The sequence below is a fragment of the Neodiprion lecontei genome, chromosome 4, assembly GCF_021901455.1.
Source record: "Neodiprion lecontei isolate iyNeoLeco1 chromosome 4, iyNeoLeco1.1, whole genome shotgun sequence".
In the NCBI taxonomy this organism is placed as follows: domain Eukaryota; kingdom Metazoa; phylum Arthropoda; class Insecta; order Hymenoptera; family Diprionidae; genus Neodiprion; species Neodiprion lecontei.
Window position 1 is genome coordinate 36,949,002 of NC_060263.1, and position 20,840 is coordinate 36,969,841.

The following is a 20,840-nucleotide window of genomic DNA, read 5'->3' on the forward strand; positions in this document are numbered from 1 at the left end:
GTATGGTATAGTGCGTGAAGAAGCTATTGAAAATGTTTAATACAGCGACAGCGACAAGTCAGACACACCGATTGGCTGGCAGACTCATGGAAAAAATAAAACGTCAGATTAGCCAATTACATAGCTGTGGTTTTAATGCAAATCGAAGTATGACACTTTGCAATTTTTACAAATGAAGTTGGTCGCAAGGCCCTTACACTCAACATTTATGTATCAAGTAGTCAGACTTCAAGCTCACTTTCCTCACTTTCGAGACACTGGTGGCGTGTGTAAGATATAACCCTAAAACTAGGTACCCTTAACCTCAAAAGTGCATAGAAAGTTTCGTCACGTTTTTATTGACGACATTCGTGGAAAAAATGAGCACCGACACGAGTATTGAGCCTGGTCACAAATCTCGTAATGATTCCGAACCACAGGATGAATCCGCAAATGCTCAGGGTGTGGAGGTCATCGAAATCCTACCAGGGTTCACAAATTTTGATGATTTCGTTAATGTGAGTGTCACAGCTTCTAATCTCACTATACGTATTTAAAACAACTAAAACATAATGATTTATGTTGGTCAATTTTCTCATTTAATCGTCTATGCTGATCGTAATCAAATTATTTTTCCAGGTTGGATTTGAAGCACTAAAAACCGGCATAAAGGCCGCCAACGGCTTACCCAGTGGTGAAAAATATGACTACTACAAATGTTTTCCAACCTTTCGTAATATCATTAATGAGGAGATCAACAACGTTTTGGTCTGTATGCAAAACATTACAGAAGGTGTGGGAGTGAGAGGCAATATCAGACGGCGTGACATAGAAGAGAAGTTTGAGCTTTTGATTGAAGCTAATGATATTTTATTAGAGCGAGCAGTAAGTTGGCAACATCAGAAGAAAACCATTTACCTTTGGTTAAGGAAAGTAACAGAATTTAATTTATTTTTAGGGAATATGTATGGATGAGGCCTCAGGAATTCTGCGAAACCCAGATGTCGAATTTGTTGTATCGCAAAGTAACTCGACAGCTGTAAGCGGCAGCTGGAACAATCTGTCCTTCCATTCAAAAACTCAGCAAACTCAACCGGCAAATAAGGCTCAAGCGATTTGTTTACTGACGGCAAAGAATATCCAGCGACCGCAGTTGAAGTTTGAAGATAAAATTGATAACAGCATTAAACCTTGGCAACCTAGAATAAAGGATAAACCAAACTCATTGAAGCCACTCGCTCTGTATGTCGAAGAAGATGAAGATGGAGAATTTTTCAGCCATCCATACGAATTTGAACTTGATAGGTTTGAAGCACCTGAGCATCAACTGGAGTCTCGTGTTCCTGTTGAATATAAACATATAGACGACACTTCTTTAATCGTGATTGAAAAACCTGAAGATATAAAAATACTATTGGATGATTTGAGTAAATACACTGAGATTGCAGTTGACTTGGAGCATCATTCTTATAGATCATTCCAAGGCATAACATGTCTAATGCAAATATCAACCAAAGATACGGACTATCTTGTCGACACATTATCACTTAGATCTGAGCTGCACCAGCTTAATGAGATATTTACGAAACCGTCCATTCTTAAGGTATTTCACGGCGCTGGCAGTGACATCGAGTGGCTGCAAAGAGATTTGTCTTTGTACATTGTAAATATGTTTGATACTCATATTGCGGCCAAACAGCTTAATTTGCCATACCTAAGTTTGGCACATCTTATGAAGCGGTACTGTGATATTGATCCGAACAAACATTTCCAACTGGCCGATTGGCGAGTCAGGCCTCTACCTGAGGAGCTGATGAAATATGCAAGGGAAGATACTCACTACTTGTTGTATATTAAAGATAATCTTATGAATGCATTGCTGGAACAGGCCAATGGCCAAAGCAATATCTTGAAGGCAGTGTATGATCGAAGTACAGACGTATGCAAAAAGATATACAGAAAACCAGTCTGGTCGGAGGAAAAGTGTATGAATCTGTATCGAAAGAGCAAGAAAATGTTCAACAATAGGCAATTGTACGCTCTTAGAGAACTGCATAAGTGGCGAGATGCTACTGGCAGGGCAGAGGACGACAGTACTGGTTACGTTCTACCAAATCACATGCTGTTGAATATCGCTGAGAGTTTACCCCGTGAAATGCAGGGAATTCTGGCATGTTGTAACCCCATACCCCCTCTGGTCAGACAAAACGCATTATCGCTTCATAAAATAATCTTGAAAGCAAAGGAACAACCAATGATCAAACCTATCCTAGAAGATGATATCCGACAACGTATGACGCAGCGAAATCAAGTTACAGATTTAGAAACTACACTTCTATATTCACCTCATGATATGCCACATGATATGGAGATCAGAGCCGATTTACCTTGTTTGTTGGACCTAAACAGCTCTTCAGAAATTAATGTTACCGAACACACGATTCCTCATACTGTCACTGTATTTGACAGCCCCCCACAATCGGAGGTTTGATAACAAAAAGTGTACTTTAAGGGAGAATCTTACCCTGCGAAACTTGAAATAGCAAATGATTTCACAATAATTGCAAAAATCTAATTAATTCAGCTCTAGAATTCAATTGACTCAGATTAGGATTCTCCTATTAATTAATTTGATCAATTCATTTTCATCACTTAATTTTCTCAAGTACGTCTTTGAGGACATTTTTTTGCTTGTTTTTTTATTAGGATGAAAACACTGCGGGGCACATTACGAGAAAAAAAAGACGAACGCCATTCATCAGTCCTTTTGAACGGTATAAGCGTGTATTACCCATGGTAGCTGCAGAAGAGGCAAAAGAAAGAGAGAGACAAGAAAAAGAAGAAGCTGAAAGAATAAAATTGGTAGAAAATAGTGAAAACGAAATAGCAGAGAGTAAAAACAGAGTTTATAAACACTTCAAAGATGTGGTTGGAGCAGTTACTAATCCAATCAGCGTACAGCAATCCGCTGGTAGCAGTTCGAATCAGTCTATTGATTCTAAACAGTTCGGGCCTGACCACAAAACTTTGAGCCAGATGCAGGGAAGAAAACGTAAACGACAATCTAATTATCATGATGATACTAAACTGACAGAGTCGCAAGATGATTTATCGACACCGCTACCTTTCCTGCATAAAAAATTCACTCAAAATTATAGACGAGATAAACGAGAGTTGAATTCACCCACACAGGGTGTAAAGAAACAAAAGAAATCATACCACGATACAGGGCACAGTTCTTTCACTGAAGATACGGAACTTTCTGCAAATAATGAATTGTCTGTCAAATCACTCAGGTAATACTTCTACAATTGCGAAAAAACTATTTAGTGAATTTCTTCATTCATTTTGTATTGTGCCATTATATACACGCTTTACGATTCCAGCTTACTTCAGACTTGGAAAACTGTAAAACCGATTCTTATTTATTAGACCCAGAAAGTTTTTCCTGGTGCTACAATTTTTTCATGCTATCATCTATAGATAATATCGTACTTTTTGAACAAATAACAGAGAATTTTTTAAGTAACCTTGTAAAATAAGTAAATAATCCACCAAGCATTGTAATGATCAATTAGAAAGATGGTTTGTAAGAATAATATAATTTCGTGTATTTTTCAGAAACAATAAGAAGAAGAGTAAACAGGAAAATAAGAGAAATATGAAAGAGAAAGGTATTCTACCTAGAGAATCATTTGATTACAAAAATGTCGATTTCAGTAGTTTTCAAGGAGGCAGCCGCGCGCACAATCAGATTCCTTTCCAAGCTCAGAACAAGGTGAGTTGGCAAATTCGTATGGGTACAGCACTAAATTACTATCTATTGTTGTACAATTGATCGAATTCTTTTAATTGCGAGTGGAAAAGGTAGAAGCCCACAGCACGAATTTATGTTTACTCAACGAATTCCACTTGAATTTCAGAAAAAGAATGCACGAGGAAATCGAGGGAAAGGAAATAGAGGTAATAAGAAGCAAAAATGGAACTGCTAACCCCGTGGGTTGGTAAAAATTAAAATATGGTCCGAAAAAGGGTCACTTCTGTAAACTGAAGTAAATGATATATCGGGAATATTGGATGAAATTGAAAGCTTACACTACGTGAGAATTCAATCCTACTGTGATGGGACGGGATACGGAATAATCGTGATTAGCGCGAGTGATTACTTTCATAAAATATTCCGTGAATTAGACGTCGCATACCACAGCATATAGAACCATTCATCTTATTTGAATTTCTTTTTCTTTTACGTTTCATTCTTAAATACAAGTATCCATGTACCAATTATTGATATTATTGGTAAGATTGTCTAACTTTCAAACTGTTCAGAATGGTTTTAAAACAATAAAACGTTTCAAATATGAACATCAATCGTTTACATTTCTTACAGTGAAAACTGTGTATTAATGTCCCACATTATAAACTAATAAACTAGATGGTGGGTTTGGATACAAAACATTCTTTCATTATGATTCATTTCATCAGTCGTGAATAGTAATTAAGGTATTTGCTTGTTTTTCCCTAAATTAGGTCTACTCTTTTGATGAAATGTCAATTTGTGCATGGTATTAGCCTGGAAACTAGACAAACTAAAAGTTGAGTCATTTCCAGTGGTATTATGACAACATTCACGTGGATAGTGTATCACATCATAGCTTTCCGTCTTATCTGCATATTTCCTTCTAGATAAACAAAATATCAATCGTGGTCAGTGCGTCAAGAGCAACACTGACCTTAACATGAGTGCGTTTAGCATAATTATCTTCGGTATTGTGTCATATATGCTGTTTATTAACAACAATTGCAGTGCTACAATTATCAGTTCAGTACAAATTAAAAACGGTAGCTTAGTAAGATCTCATTGGCATGGAATTAGTAGTCTTACTCGTGAACGATTCAATATTTCTGGTATTATTTCGTCAGAGAGTGAAACAAATTTTCTTCGGTTGAGCAAAGTAGATTGTCTAGGTTTGGGTAGTGCAATTGCAAGCACTCTGCATTGGTTTTTTGTTGGTAGTTGCAAGGATTGTGACAATTTGAATGTAAAGTTTTACTTGTCATCGAGAAGGCAACGCCATCGAGTCGAGGTTTTAGTTGGAAGGCAATTTGGCTTGGAATGGACAGACTTTCAAATAAACCGAAGAACTGTTCTCATTGTTCATGGGTTTTTGTCTCATGGCAATGAAATGTGGATTAAAACTATGGAAGATGCATTCCTTTTGTGGGTGAGTAATGATCATTCAAATGTATGAGACTTCCCTTGTTAACTGCACGCGCAATTTTATTATGTTCAATGTAAACCACAGCACCTTTCCACAAACCATCTAATTGTAAATCAAACCGTGTTATATTCTACTACCACATGGTTTATCGATTAAACTTCACTTTCCAAATCCAATTGCTTTTAGGGTGACGTTAATGTAATTGTTGTTGACTGGAGTGCTGGAGGAAACTCCTGGAATTACTACAAGGCTGTTGTAAATACCAGGATTGTTGGAGACATAATCACCAGGTTTGTCACTGAGTACTTACCATGTCATTTGAGTTAAGATTATAAAATAAATAGGTACGCAGTGCAACTGATGTTCTTAATTTGTTTAGATTTTTAGGACAGATAGTTAACACTACACTGGCTAGTGGAAATATACACCCAAGTCAATGGGGCCCGCTGCACTTGGTGGGCCATAGCCTGGGGGCTCACATTTGTGGTTTTGTATGTCATAACTTTAATCCTGTGCAAAAAAACTGGTTAATACAACGAGTAACTGGTTTAGATCCTGCACAGCCATGTTTTACTACAAAAGATCCTGCTATGAAATTGGATAGAACGGACGCGCCCTTTGTTGATATTATCCATACAAACGGTCGTCTGTTATCACACTTAGGGCTCGGATTACCGACACCGATAGGTCTGGTTTATAGACTCTCTAATGCTTTTGTAATTATAACCATTGTGTAGTTAATTTGTAACAATATACCACTGAAAGATTGCTTCTCAAATTATATGATACAAAATTTGATGTTTACAACTTGTAAGGGTAACTCAATGCTATGCATGTTATTTTCAGGTCATGTTGATTTTTATCCAAATGGTGGCATGAAGCAGCCGGGTTGTGATTCGATGATGGGCTCTTCCTTTTTTAACTTCTTACCTATTTCGAACTCGAGTAAGTAGAGCAGACCAAAGGCGATTTCTTTCTAACAAATAAATTGATACCTTAATGAATCTTCAAGAAATCCAAGAAACAATATGCAGCCATGGACGCTCCTACGCATATCTAACAGAATCATTATTCTCTGCGGTAACGAATAATTGCACTTTTTGGGCACATCCCTGGGACATGACATACAGAGGCGCTCTGAAAGTTTTGAGCCAAACTTGTGGTCCAAACAATTGTACTGAAATGGGCATCAGAGCTGAGGATTATTCACAACGAGGCATCTTTTATGTTGCTACTGCCGAACATCCACCGTTTTGTGGTAAGCTTTGAATCTCAGATGAGAGATAATTACTTTCATTGGTGGAATATCGCAAACAACAGTAGCAATTTTTCACTAATCGATTATCCATTAATTGATTTATTCTTTGCATATTTATATTCAGTGGGTGATACTGCTATTAATCAGAATCAACTGATTTACCTCGCAGAAGATCTGGCTGGGCAATTGGAAGATTGATGAAAATATTTTGGGAGGAGAAAGAATTTAAAAAGTTTCAACCATGTGAGAAATACAAGTAGATTTATGCTTTCCTTGATATGCATTTCAAAAATTGACGACCGTTTGAAGAACCATGTATTACAATGATATATTAAAGTTCGTATAATTAAATTTCATTCCTGCAATCATCGCGAAACATGTATCATTTTTGGTTCACCTTGTAGTCACAATGAACCTTAAAGTTTCAACCCTGCATTCCACTCTTCATCAATGGCATGCTAGATATTCCTTCTCCTATAACGTTTTCGCATCTACAGTAAAAAAGTTGTGTGCAAATAGAATGAGTTATTGACCAAGCTAAATCAAATATAAGGTAAAGTCGAACAAAATATAAAATATAATGTGGTCATTTATCAAACCTATAAAAAATTATAACGGTGTTCCTTACCATCTCGACAGACGAGATTGATGCAACGAACAGATAAGTAAAATAGAAAAAGCAGTTACTACATTCTTGCTTGATTTCTGGAATGCTTGCGTTTCTTTGCGTAAGTAACAAAATTATCACCAATTATTATCATTACCAATAAAATGAAATAAGTGTTAACGTAGTTCCCTCGACTGTTCCATAGATGATAAATGATATTAAATATTGAGAACGGCCTTTTTTAATATTTATCACGGTGAACATTTATAAAGTAAGTGATAGTTTTATCTATTATATCTTCTACGAAATTTACATCTTGCGATGACTCATGTGTTCAAATTGGAAGTGTTTAAAAGAAGCAGAAGTCTAATATTTCATATCATATTGATCGGTAGGAAAAACTTGGCTAGGTGATTTAATATTCCTGCTATGATTATTAGGTGATACCGCTGATGATAAGAATGAGTTCAACTCAAAAACGATCTGAAATGGGAATCAAACCACTAATGGTGAATTAACGACCAAGGAAAGAATTCCAAGATTATATCGAGCACGTATCGAACATATCGGTAAATAAATGCTTTTATTGACTTACTTTATAAAAACATGCCTGTTCATCTTAGATAACCACGTATTATCACACTACATTAAGAATATTTACAATTAAATTTCGCATTATTCTTTCTCTTTCTTTTATCGTTTAATTATTATATACAGTATATATTTTTTGGTTCAGTTTGTCTTTTACGTTACATGTATTTAAACCGCGTATACATATACATACTAAACGAATTACAATTATTATTATAATTATATTATTGTTATACAAATTATTGTCAACCTTTGATGGAATATCAAGTGAGGTTCTGTAGTTACTAATTAGTGACTGCAACTGTGCATTGTAATTAATTTGTTAAATTACAATATTTTTTTTTACATTCACATGGCAATGCTAAGTGAATTATCGAATATGTATTGTATATATTTGCGTAGGATAAATATATACGCCAGTGACATATTATGTGACATATTAATACCGTAATCGTTCGTAAATTCGTTTCTTTTTATCACTAAAAATCGCTGTTTTAATTATCGTTCATTAAACCCAACGTCTGTTATGCCGTTTTTAATTGAAATCAGCGTTAATTTCCAACCAGATGAATTTGCACTCTGCCTAAGCTACTCAGTGACGTTAATCACCGGGAAAAATATCACGGTGATGTTAAATCCCGTACAATTACCACCGCGCAGAACAGATTTATGCATGACGCACAAGGTAGCACGTTTCTGCAATGATCGGAGTGTAAAATGCGCAAAAAAAAAGAAATAATCAAATCCGAGCATCATTGAATTTCATAAAATAATATTGTACATATGTAAATATTCGATATACGACAGAGCAAAGATATGTCATTGATATCATTGGACTGTTTGATAAAATACGTATAAATTAAAATTAGCTACTCGAATATCTGTATAGTGACTGGAATAAAATTGTCCTGTGATATTTTTATGATGATTGAGACTGGATTATTCAGATTTATTCATAGTTGCAGAACGAATGCTAACTTCGCGTCACGAAAGCTTTCTATTATTTCCCTATACGTATATTGTACATATACATATAGACCAATAAATATAATGTCGCTTATGCCAAGTTTCGAAAATGTTATTTTTAACTAGGTGACTGTAAGGTGTAGCTACAATAATCATCGAGAATTTCTCCATCTCGTATACTACTTCTACGCGTATAAATGTCGTTCAATGGATCACTTGAACGTACGTCGCTGGGAATATTCCGGTTCTACCCCTGCATTCTCCGACCCACCAGCCGTCAGCTTGTTTTTCATGAATGGTTATCAAGTCCCCAGGGATCAAGCTCAATTCGTCATTCAAGTTAGCTGCGTATTGGTACATCGCTCTGCATTGTTCCGTTCTGTTATTTTTCACCGTTATATTGGTCGATTCGATATCTTGGTTGTTATTGTCCTCGGAATGATTGCTGAACTCGTCAAAATCACTGAAATCCTCTTCGTCGGGCGGGTTTTCCGAATTACCATCACCGGCTGTCCGGTCAGCCCAATCTCGGTTGTCCGTTTCCCGATCCTTCGACAAATGGTTATCCAATTCGTCCTGATTATTTTCTTGCAGCTGTTCCAACGACTCGTTTCTCACCCAGTTCGGAACCTGAAAAGAATTTTAGAAATTAGCTGCTTCGCTCAATCCGTACGATACAGCGTATTGCTAGATATAATTTTTCATTTTTATACGTGTATACTGACCTTAAGAACACTCTGTTGTAGACCCTGTCTGTCTCTTGATACTAAGATGTGTTGTGCCAGGGGATGTTTTCCCCGCTTTCCGCCTTCGATTTCCGAGAGCGCTCCCCCAACTTTATACCTCGCAGCTTCCAAGTACGTAAGCATGGACCGCATCTGTAAATATACGTATGTTATTTGAGATTTCTTCGCGGGTTGTATCAACCTGAAATAACGATAAACCGGTCAGGAGATTTTTGGAAATTTACTTTTCCAATCAATTATTTACTATCCAGGGAGGAAACTTTAATGTTGTCTACCTCGTAGATTTTCGAGGTAAAAAAGTTGTGGAGAGAGACGTGTCCATAAATCTTTAAGATACCCTGGTAGATACGCATGTTTAAACACACATTTCAAGTTATTACGATATTGAGAAGTGACGTGCAAGGCCGTTACTTCTTTCCCCGATATAATTTCATGAATACATACAACGTGTAGCCTGCACTTTGTACAAACGCGTATATTTAATACATATTATAAGTAAAAGGCAAGGCCGGTCCGAAAAATATCGACTTTCAATCCGTTACAGATATTCCTATCGATCCGAAGGTTGTTGCGTAAAAACGTCAATTGCATATTAAAATTCGAGTGCGAAATACCGAGCTGAATTCTTGAGAAACTGGCTCTCGCAAACGGTCCGCAAAACGATCATAATTACACGCACGTGTCACGGTAAATAACGAATAGATAATAACGACATACGTGATGGAGTTTCTCCGTGACATTCTGCGTACTTTCGTCGGCAGCGAATGCTGGTGTTGTAATGAAGGCTCTGTGGAGCGTTTCCAAACCCTCCCTTCCGCGTTTTTCCCGATCTAAATCTTGCCTGATCAGATGCAGCACCCTGACCAAAGCCTGCTTTCTCCGTTCCCGGTTCATCGCTAACGTAACGTGTTCGGCGTAAAAATCGGGCAACAACTGTTCAGCGTTCGTAGATTCGTTGTTGTCTATTCTCCGGGTAAGATTCCTCAGGATTTCAACGTCCTGAAGTACGTTGCAGCTGTGAATCGGCGCGTCAAGACGCTCGGCGCTCTGCAAATTCAAATATCGAATATTGAAGCTGTTCAAGTTTTTCCGGCGTTTACAAAATGCGGGTATACACCTATGTAAGGTAAATGTACCGGTTATTGACACGTTTAGACCAAATTATTGACCCTTTTATTTATCATAATTATAAATTTACGGCACAAATTGTGAATTTCTCGATATCTAAAACCAATTGCTAGACTGTTATACACTACGAATTTATTTTTTAGTAACTTTAGAACCAAGGATCAAACAGATGCAACCAAATAAGGTCAATAATTGGGACAGGGTCAATAACTGGTACACTTACCTTATCGTCGAAAGAAAATATCTACCCACCTGCTGGAGCCGAGGTGACAATGCGTGCAGATGAGCCAAGTAGACGTTCGCTAGATCTTTCAGTGCGCTCAGCCTCTCCTCCTCGAGAAGCTCCATTTGTTTGGCACCTTTTCGTATCGTGCTTTCGTACTCCAGTCTCGCTCTTTCGGCTCTGACGCTTATGGTGTAAAATTCGGTGTCAGCTCTCCTCGAAGCATCCTCGGACTTTCTCCTCCTGGTCTCGAGCTTGTTCGCTTCTTTCTCCGTCATCTGATGATTCGACGATTTATTGTTGTTCTGCTGCCCTTGACTCATAGACTGTATTCGCGCGAGGTCCTGAAGACGCTCGTTCTCTCTCGCGCAGGCAAAACTTTGCTTTTTACTTTTCGCCGCCACGTTCCTCCACTCCTGTAAAGACTTCGCCGACTTGTCCACAGAATTTTCAATCACCTTTCTAGATCGCCCTTGAGCTTCCGCAACTCCCACCTGAAAATTGAACTATTGCATGTACCTATATGTATGTGTATATACCTATAAAGACATAATAATGATCGCGGAGACAAATCGCTGCAGCCAATTGAAAGATCTCCGAATAATTCCGCAGCCCGGTTATTGCCTTCCCTATTCAAGATCAATTATTTTTTACTCAATTCTATTTCTCTGCAACATTGCGTTTCTACAATTTACCACACTTTCACCGTCGTTATGAATTATGACACTTAATGATTTTTGTGTCCGAATAAATTACGCAGGACAACGAATAGAATCGTTTTTTACCCTCAATGGTTTCGCCAGTTGTTCTCCAAGCGCTATTCCCCATACCCTGTGGGCTTCGGCAGCTGCATCCATTTCTTCCCCGATGCATCTCCAAGCCTCGTTTACACCCCCTGCACTGTTGCCACCTAAATTGATTTTGGATAGCATGTTAGCATCATTGCACTTTGAAATAATTCTATATTTCTGCTAATTCTCACGTACATACCTTGGTCCCTGGAGCAAGCCTTCGTCAATTTTCCTCCCAGTTTGCTGAGTCCCTTTGCATACGTTGCTTCCAATTCGGCCCTTTGCGAATAAAAAGTAATTTGTTAAATCTTAGATTCGCAAGCTGGATTATCGAAAAAATTTCGCTTTACCTTTCGTGCAGAATAGCAGCGAGTTCCTTGCAGAAATCACCGCCCTGTTTAACGTATCTGCGAACATCTTCAAACCCGCCTTGACCACCCTGAAAGATAGAAAATTAAAATTCGTAGACATTTTTTTTCACTCGCGAAGTGCAAAACCAAGTATCCGTATCACGTGTACGTTCTCTTGCAATTATATATGTACTTAACGAGTGAAAGTATTCTCTGGGTGTAATAACATTTTCTTGTCGCGTGTAAAATGATTTTTTTTTTTTTATCGTAATTTAGTCCATTATGAAATAAAGTGGAAAATAAATATCAACACGTTCTCTTTACATTTAAGAAAGTATACATATAATACCAAGCGTTTAATACTATAGTTTTATTTTCGAAACAGTAAGAATTATTGGATCGCCAATAAATCTTAGTTTAATAATAAAAAATAAGCTTGCCTTCGTGATAGATTTCAAACAAGATGGATTTTCAACAGTAAATGAAAAAGAAAGCCCAATAAACTGTGAAGAAAATTTCAGCTTATTGTTGCAAGTAAGAATAGACACGATATTACACTGCTCTATTTACGAAAGGATACTTTGGGAAAGAAAAAAAGGAATAAAACGATTCCTCGCCTCGAGACGCTTGAATAACCTGAAGAACCTGACGGTAACCGTATTTCGTGCCGGGTCAAACGTTCTCCACTGTCTTTATTGTACGACCGTTACTTTAGATTTTCTAGAGCCTAGAGAAATTGCGAGCGACTGCATAAACCCGAGTTATCGCGAAATTCATCGAACGTTGAAGAATATAAAAAGAAAAATCATCACAGTTCCGTTAATCTCTTGTCTACATCGTTTTACCGATTCGGTTTCGCAATCAAACCCAACTCGACTCTACCACAGCTGCGCCTGCAATTAAAGACATTTGCCGATCTCCTCCGCGATTCTCGATTAACCAGAATTGGAGCTAAACGGTTGTAAGAGGTGTCGCAAAAGTCGTGAAAGTGTATTTAATTTCTTTTCCCAATCGATGTAAAGAAGTAGCCGATGAACTAACTTCGATTTTGCGGTAGATGATTATAACAGCTTCAACGTCTCGTAAGACTTGTTATATATACCCGCGAAGCCATCGCGTTTTTACCTCCCCTCTTCGGAAAAAGAAAAGCCCACGTTTTTGCTTCTCAAATTAATCGACCCGTTGCATTTACCGATTTACTTCCGTTTGACATTTCGCCTCGAATCAATTTCACTTTTCACTATGTACATATTTACAATGTGTGTACATTGCACGTATAACAATGATACATTGGCCATGCTTCACGCGTCGCTCTGGATATCAAATAGAGCCAATCGCGGGGATCGATTTAAAAATAAAATTACTCTTTTACAGGTACGATACCGCGTACGAAAGCAGAAGAGTTCCTTGGCCAGATTTGACTACCAGGTCTTCTATTTGTTCATGCGTATGAGCTCACGTGGTATCGGGGATATATTTACACCCGTGTATACCATCTCATGCTCGATGGGCGCGATCGAGTCGTCGACTTGGCATAAGGTCATGCTTGGCTAGCATTTTGGAGGAGTATAACAGTGACTGCTATCCTACGGCAGGCTGATCACGGTTCAGATAACTCGCGAACAGCTATAACCAACAAATCTAGTTTTACTACCGTAGAGTGAAACTGTATTATAAGTTATTCCGCGTGTATAAGCCCTGTATATATTCGCATTGCCGATCGGAATGCGAAAAATATCGAAGTTCAGAATTCTCAATGCGATAGATTCTGTTACGCGTTACATTACACGTACGTTTATCCAGTTCTGCAGTAATCGTAAAAAAAAAAAAAAAATAAATAAATAAACTTGCTTTTCGAGGGAACAGAAAACGTGCCGTTTTGTACAGCGATTTCTCTCTCTGGCGGATCTCCCCCCGGAGGCGTGTGTACCGTACTATTATATTATATTGTACACCTGTAAGTCACTTGAAAGAAAACTGTTCTTCGAACAAGAACCGCGTTAATGCGAAAAAGACTCTCGCCTGCATGACTACCTTGTATCCTCTACATCTGCACAGTGCACTCGACTCGGCAGCGGTTATAATCTTAAAATTACTGTTTACGATTGTATTATGGTTGCTGGTTTTGTTTGGAACAAAATTAACGGTGCACTTTCAAAGAAAATTTTATATTCCTATACACTCTATGCGGCCGTTAAAATAACGACCCGCAGTCTGTATCCTATGACGAACTTGCCGGGGACTAATGGAATTGTAAATCTTACCACAAGCCTTTCTCAGATATCCGTACTATCATTATGTACCTACGGAAGTAGGATTCTTACCTTCCAGCTAATTCGAACTTACCCATTCTATGTGCTTATTTATCATACGTACATACGAGTGTTCAAGTCTCGCGACGAATCTATAGCATTTTGCTATTTCATGTCAGAGTCGACGTAGAAAAATCGGGCGCTCGACTTCGCGGAATGAACGAACAGCCATAAACGTACTAGGTGCATAGATGGACGCGTGATTCCTGAAATGCTTTCTTTTCATTTAATTTTGCATTGCACGTACGTACAACGTCGAAGAGAATTTCTCTAACGCCAAACCGTGTCTTGTCCGCAGACTGCGTAGACAATCATCACGCGATCGAGGAGGTTCAAGGAGAAATACATATACTTGTACATGTATACCAACAGCTCTAGGTATGCCTTTATAAATGTATGGATGATGCGTACGCGTATGTATGTGTGATATATGTATGCGTGGTATAAATTGTATACGTGCGCCTGCCTGCGTACGAACACAGATATATTTTCTCTACACCACTTTCCCACACTTTCCATGACAAACGGTTGCACTCCGCGGCACTACACCGCGCGATTTTTAAAAAAACTCAATTGGATACTTAAAACTTCTGTGATATGCGCAGCGCGTGATTTGCGAATGAATAATTTCGGAATAAATGTGCGAGAGAAAACAAACAAACAAAATCTCAAACTTATCCCGAACGAGACTGCGGATCTTCTTCTTTGGTGTCACCATGCACAGACTGAAAGTGTCGTTCGACACTTCGCTCTGGTGTAATTATATGTTCCTTTGAAGAATACAGCCCACAATATACGCCTCTGCTTGAATTAACATTCGCGGAAGGATGTTTCTTGTTTCTTATTGTTTTTTTTTTTTCATTCACGTTATTTTGTTTTTTTTATTGTTCTCCAAACTTGTGCACCGAAACGATATTCCACTTACAATATCTGACCGAAGCGTTCTTTCTTGCCGATATGCAATTGCCTTGCCAGCTCGATACTGACCAAGTAAGATCGGACCAGCGAACGATCATCGTCACTATTTGCACTACCATATACGAACATGAGTAATGTGTAACGTTTGTTCTAACGGTTGACTGACCTTTCATAATAATTAAATTCTACAAACCGAACCTCCACCCGCGCCCACATTTATATGTATATGTACATATAGGTATAACATACCTATGTATATATCTATGCATGTTACGTATTACCAAAAAACCGTGACGCGCAGATAAGTAGATGTAAATATGCAACCTGTCGTCCTCGGACTCTCTACCTGTCTTCGCCAATATACCTACATTTAAACCGTAACGCTTGTATTTATCCGTGACTGTTAACTAACTAAATGAAGATCGCTATCCGCATTCATTTGCGACATGTAATGATCATTAATAGGTTCCCTGTGGATAACTATTTTTTTTTTTTTTTTTGGAATCAATACTGGAACGAGTTTCCTTTCTAATCAAATCTTATGTGTCAGTGATTAGCGAAGGAAATGACAGGAGAAGCAAACGATACGTTCGATACGTTGATCATAGACACGTGACATTTCTATACATATAGAGAAAACTAGTTTTAATTTTGATTTTAAAAAAAATAGCGAGTCACTGAAAACCTATTGATGAACAGTAATGTTCATTAATGCCTACCTCTAATTCTGGCTACCTTGTTTTCGGCCCGAAACAAAATGCGAGTTCGATTCTATACGAATTATGTGACAATGACTGGCGATGCAGCCAACGTTAGAGATTGGATGTCATTTCACATAATTCGCATATAATCGGAACTCGCATTTTGTTTACGACCGAAAACAAGGTAGTCGGAAGCTTAAAGCATTGGCGAACATTACCGAACATTCCTGAAAGACTGCAATATTTAAGTTTATTCTGCCCAACGCGATAGAACGTCGCTTGACATTTAAAGGACAAATTGAGTTAGTTAATCGGTTAATGACAATCTCCTGATTACACCCATTACCTCCTCTATTTCGTGAGCTTGCAGCAGATGGGTGGACGCCATTAGCCCCCTGATTGACCCGAGCATTCTCCGCCTGATTAGGCCCGGAGCCTTTCCTCCCGATCCGGTACCAGCAGCGACATTCTGATCCTTTGAGACGTCCGACTCATTGCAGGCAGCCGCGGTGTTATTCTCCTCATTCTCACCGTCCGAACAAAGCTTGTCCATACTGAACGAAACCGGTACGAATTTCAGCCTCGTCCCGATCAAAATATTCTCCGTACTTTTAGTCTTTTTACCGAGGTGAAACGGGCTCGGAATCGTCAGCTTGACGCCGCCACTACGCCCGGTTCCCTCTCCCGACGGCGATGATTCTCCACCGATCTTTTTATCCGGCTCAATTGGCGATCCGCGCGAGTCTTCCTCCGGACTTCGGTCCAATCGAGACGGACTCGACCCCTCAACGTCGGTCTCCGATGCCTGGCCCTCCTCGGATACCGAGGACAGCCCGAATTCCTCGACCCTGGGCATCGAGCCGGCCTCGAACTTTCTCTGCCTGGTCAGGTCGTAAGACCCGGTCTGACCCTGAAGCCGCTCGAGCTCCGGACCGTCCTGGCCCATCGCACCAACGGCCTGCAGCTTGGCGTGTCTCGTCACGACGTCGCCCAGTTTCGTCTTCTCCTCCTTCAACCAGCTCCGCATCTTCCCCCAGGCCTTGCCGATCCGTCGTTTTTGCTTCTTCATCCGTCTTTCCCGGATGCCACGCTGCGCCTCCGGAGGACCGTCGACGCTCTCGAGGTCCGAGGACGATCCGCAATTCGAGAGGACGCTGTCCCGCGTCCCGGACGCCTGCGTGTCGACCTCGGACTCCTCGAGGATCCGATTCGACGTCGAGGATGAGTCGGTGTTAGGCTTGTGATCCTCGTCCTTCGAGGCAACGGTGGCTGCTTTGACGGACTTTGGAACGTCGTACCATTCTTCCTGCACCACCGATTCCTGTACATCCGCGGATTCGTCCTCGAGTATCCTTTTCGGGGATTTTTCCTTCCCATTTGTACTCTGGACTTTTAAAGCCTCCCGTGGAGTTTCGGCGCTCGCAGTGCTCTTCGGGAAGTCGTAAAGCTCGTCCTGCGTCACCGGATCGTCGTCGGTTTCCGGGGTCTCCGGGTTGACGACCTCCTCGGTGCTCCGGGTCACGATCACATCCGGAGTCCTCGAGGCCGTCTCGTCCGCGCCCAAAAAGCTGAAGCTTATCCTCGGCATTCCGTCATCGTCGACCTTCAAGGAGGTCGTCGCTGTAAGCTCGACGCTCGAACTGTGTCTCCGGCGTTCTCCACCTGTCGATTTTTCCGCCCCGGAAACCTCTTGAAACTCGATTCCGTCCGCCTTCAACGGCTCCGCACAGACCTTGCTCAGACTGTTCAAAGCCGCCTCGACGTTGTTCTGATAAACTACCTCCTCCACGATCCGCACCTCCGCGTCCTTCGGCAGCACGTCGAGGCGATTCGTTATCACCTGTGGCTCCATTTTCGACTCGACAAAATCCCGGCTGTGAACAATCGTGGGAGACGGTAAGTCGTACCAGGTTGTACGCGGGTCTACGGTCTCCGTCATCGACGATCTTGACGATTTCGAGGATCTAATCGACGTCCAAACTTGTCGAACTTCGTTCATAGTTTGTGTAAACTGGCCTCCTTTCCTCCCCTTCCTCCCTCCCCTATTACCTCTCGCAAACTCGCAATAACGACTTTCATCGTAGGCTCGTCATCGGAACAACGACGACGACCGTATCTCGGGGTACACAAAAATTTTCGCAATTTCTTTGTTTCTCCAAGGTAAACAAGCGTTATCTCCTCCTCCTCCTCGTCACCTCGTTCATCGCACCGATGACTATCCTCGCAGGGATGCAAGTACCAGGTCTGTGTTGTTTTTATATCGTCGATGCTCTTGTCTCGCGAAAATTCTCTCTTTTGCAAATTCGACTCGTCCGTGATACCCGTCGATATCACCCACCTGCAGCGGTAAGATGTACGATCGCTGAATACCTCAACTCGAACTTAACCCGTGTAGCATAGCGGGCTGCAGATAAACACATACCTGTCTATAAACTACCGCTTATAACATCCAGACACACACGGCGGAGAATCGAAACTCATCAAGCATACATGCACGACACTTTTTGCGAATGTAGTGAGTTCGAAACGTATCAAACTCATAACATCGGTTCCCCGTCGGCCGGCTTGTATTACGTAAACAATACGCTCGTTCTCTTCTCTCTCTGCTTAACGTTTGCTCCTTCACCTCTCCTCCAGGCTACTCGACATTCGTATCTCAAAATTCTTTTCCGAACAAGCATCAAAATTGTCGCCAACATGTGGAGAATTTAGCGTAACCGTCTTCTCGTGAATCGAATCGGCGCTGTAGATCCCTGGCGATTTCGCGCATCGTCGCCGCAGTCCGAAACCTCGGTGTAATCGTCTCGTGGAAAATGAATCGTCGATGTTTTTCACGAGGCAGTGACGTCAGGTGGTCGGTATCGAGATTCCGTGGAGCGGTTGAGACGACTGTAGCAAGATTCAAGATAGCGAGATCAGGCGCGAGTAGCGACCTTGATCCCGGTCGTAACTACGAGCCAATTACTTTTCTTCGATCGTTTCGCAAGTCGGATACAACGTATTAACAACGCGCACATTTATAACGTGATAAAGTTGTTGGTTACACCTGTTTCAGGCGGCCGTTTCTAGGGAGAAATATCGCGGTTGAAAAACTACCGCGGAAACCAGGATCGCCGCTCGAACACGACTGGTGTTTCACGTTTTACGTAGGTTGTTAGGTACGAGCTCGCATCAGAGTACCGAGAGACGAGGCGTGGGACCTCGAATTACACAACTGAACAAACGCTCGGGCGTTATCTGTGCTAAAATAACCCGTCGCGTATACCGAAATTGGTGTCATTCCAATTAAAATACACTCGAGACTGTCGGAGCGGCGTAAGTTTCACGTTCGACGATTATTCACGGCTGCAACTCGGCCTGTACCGGGACCCTTCGCATTCCCCGCGATGATCATCGATTACGATCATTTAACAACTGCGGAGAGAATTTCCTGCCGCGGCCTCTGCACACGCCAAGTTTAAAAGTCCCGCCCTCTTCCAGTTCTTTGTCGGCTTTTAAACGCGACTCCCGAAATCCCGAGGGTGACTGAAGCTACTCCCGAAGCAAAGAGTCACCGAGATCTGCAGGGTGTAGGGACGTAGACGCGGAGAGTCAACTCCGGGACGAAAACTAATGCGAGCGCAACTCTAGGCGGGGGGGCCTGCTCTTATACTCTTCTGTGATTATATTTAGCTGCAACCGCACTACCAGAGACTCACTATTATACTCGGGCACACTGCGCGTGGCATATGTAGCTGCTAGTCGTTCCTGATAAACGGTCCGACGATGTATTGTCCGATATCTACGCAGCCGCGTCGAGAACCGATCCTCGAAACCGCGATGCAACGACGCTGCAACCCGATGCATGCCACTCGATGTAGGTCGAAACACGCTGCCGCCCAAGTTCGAACATTAACGTTAACGAACGTTAAATTGTCACGAGCGATAGGCGAGCTGTTCGCTCAAGACACTGCGGTAATTGCTATTAATTTTTATGGGTTATTTATTTATTTTTTTTTTTAACGATTGCACGATCCAGGTTTGACCCCAGTTCGAATGTTCTTACGACCCACTGGTTGTATAGGTATATCTACTAATTCGTGTCTAGTGGGTGAGAGGAGAACGGTAATTAGGATTCGTGGTTTTGCAACATCTCGGAAGAGTTTTCGTTAGTTTTTGATTTTTTTTTTTCACTTTCAGAACGCAACGCAATTAATCAGAGAAAATATTATACCCATCAGCGTTGAATTTTGTTTCGTGAAAATCGGCTTTTGCCCCCATTTTTTACTATTATATAATATATATTCATTAGCTATGTCAAGAGACGTTTTCTTTGCTACGATATTCTTCGAGGTACTTTCTTCCCTCCTTTTTCACATATTATCCCGAAGTTCAGAATTGAATATAACATAATTTATAATAAAAGATTATATCTTTGAAATGTTTTGCTCGGAGTTCCTAGACGAAGACAACAAATAAGGATGAAAAGAATGTCTGCCGGCGGGCTAACGGATCCCATGAGAAATGGAGAAATTTATAAAATTCCGTCTCTCTGCAGGCTGACTGAGTTGTGACAAATAGAGAATAAGGAGCAACGCGGCTGTCGTCTAATTCCGGGACAGCCGTGTCCGGGAGGCAGCAAATTCCAAGGCACATTCAGAGGACATCATCTCCGCGGCACGTCCGTCTATTACAGACTTTGAGAGGCCGAAGCACGGTTTTGGACCGATCTTATTTACTTTTTGAGGGCAGTAACATTTGCAGACCGATCGACGCCATGCAGGTGTAAATTGTCTAATTCCAAAGTGGTACGTAGGTACTTTCAATACCTTTAAATCCAGACATCGAACTGGTCGACGAGGAGCGACGATTTAGAAACGGAAAGTCCCTGTCGGTTAAACTAGAAGAAGAAAAAGAGAGGGAAATAAAAAAATTTTTAAAAAAATTCAAGACTTGTTTAGTCGGCGGGACGCGGCCTCATTATAATAATTTCTACAACGTGTGCTACTTGAAAGAGCACAACACAAAATTATATTATAATATATGGTGGATATTATTCTCTCTTTTTC

The 20,840-nt window shown here is 40.7% G+C and overlaps 3 protein-coding genes across 3 annotated transcripts; 2 read left to right on the plus strand and 1 right to left on the minus strand.

The window, feature by feature from the left end:
* Positions 1-179: 179 nt before the first annotated feature.
* On the plus strand, positions 180-4,350 carry LOC107224335 (exosome component 10). The gene is made up of 6 exons (XM_015664346.2): positions 180-497; positions 619-864; positions 938-2,464; positions 2,686-3,275; positions 3,601-3,757; positions 3,903-4,350. Exons 1-6 carry the CDS (start codon positions 360-362, stop codon positions 3,969-3,971), a joined length of 2,727 nt encoding a protein of 908 aa, XP_015519832.1. The 5' UTR covers positions 180-359; the 3' UTR covers positions 3,972-4,350.
* A 138-nt stretch (positions 4,351-4,488) lies between these two features.
* Positions 4,489-8,375, plus strand: LOC107224325 (pancreatic triacylglycerol lipase). Its single transcript, XM_015664334.2, has 6 exons — positions 4,489-5,204; positions 5,388-5,491; positions 5,581-5,888; positions 6,048-6,146; positions 6,214-6,459; positions 6,584-8,375. Exons 1-6 carry the CDS (start codon positions 4,719-4,721, stop codon positions 6,655-6,657), a joined length of 1,317 nt encoding a protein of 438 aa, XP_015519820.1. The 5' UTR covers positions 4,489-4,718; the 3' UTR covers positions 6,658-8,375.
* LOC107224328 lies at positions 7,631-19,479 on the minus strand. The gene is made up of 8 exons (XM_015664337.2): positions 16,139-19,479; positions 11,862-11,950; positions 11,711-11,790; positions 11,506-11,630; positions 10,750-11,214; positions 10,087-10,416; positions 9,349-9,501; positions 7,631-9,253 (listed from the first exon to the last, which is right to left on the minus strand). Exons 1-8 carry the CDS (start codon positions 17,789-17,791, stop codon positions 8,828-8,830), a joined length of 3,321 nt encoding a protein of 1,106 aa, XP_015519823.2. The 5' UTR covers positions 17,792-19,479; the 3' UTR covers positions 7,631-8,827.
* Positions 19,480-20,840: the final 1,361 nt, after the last annotated feature.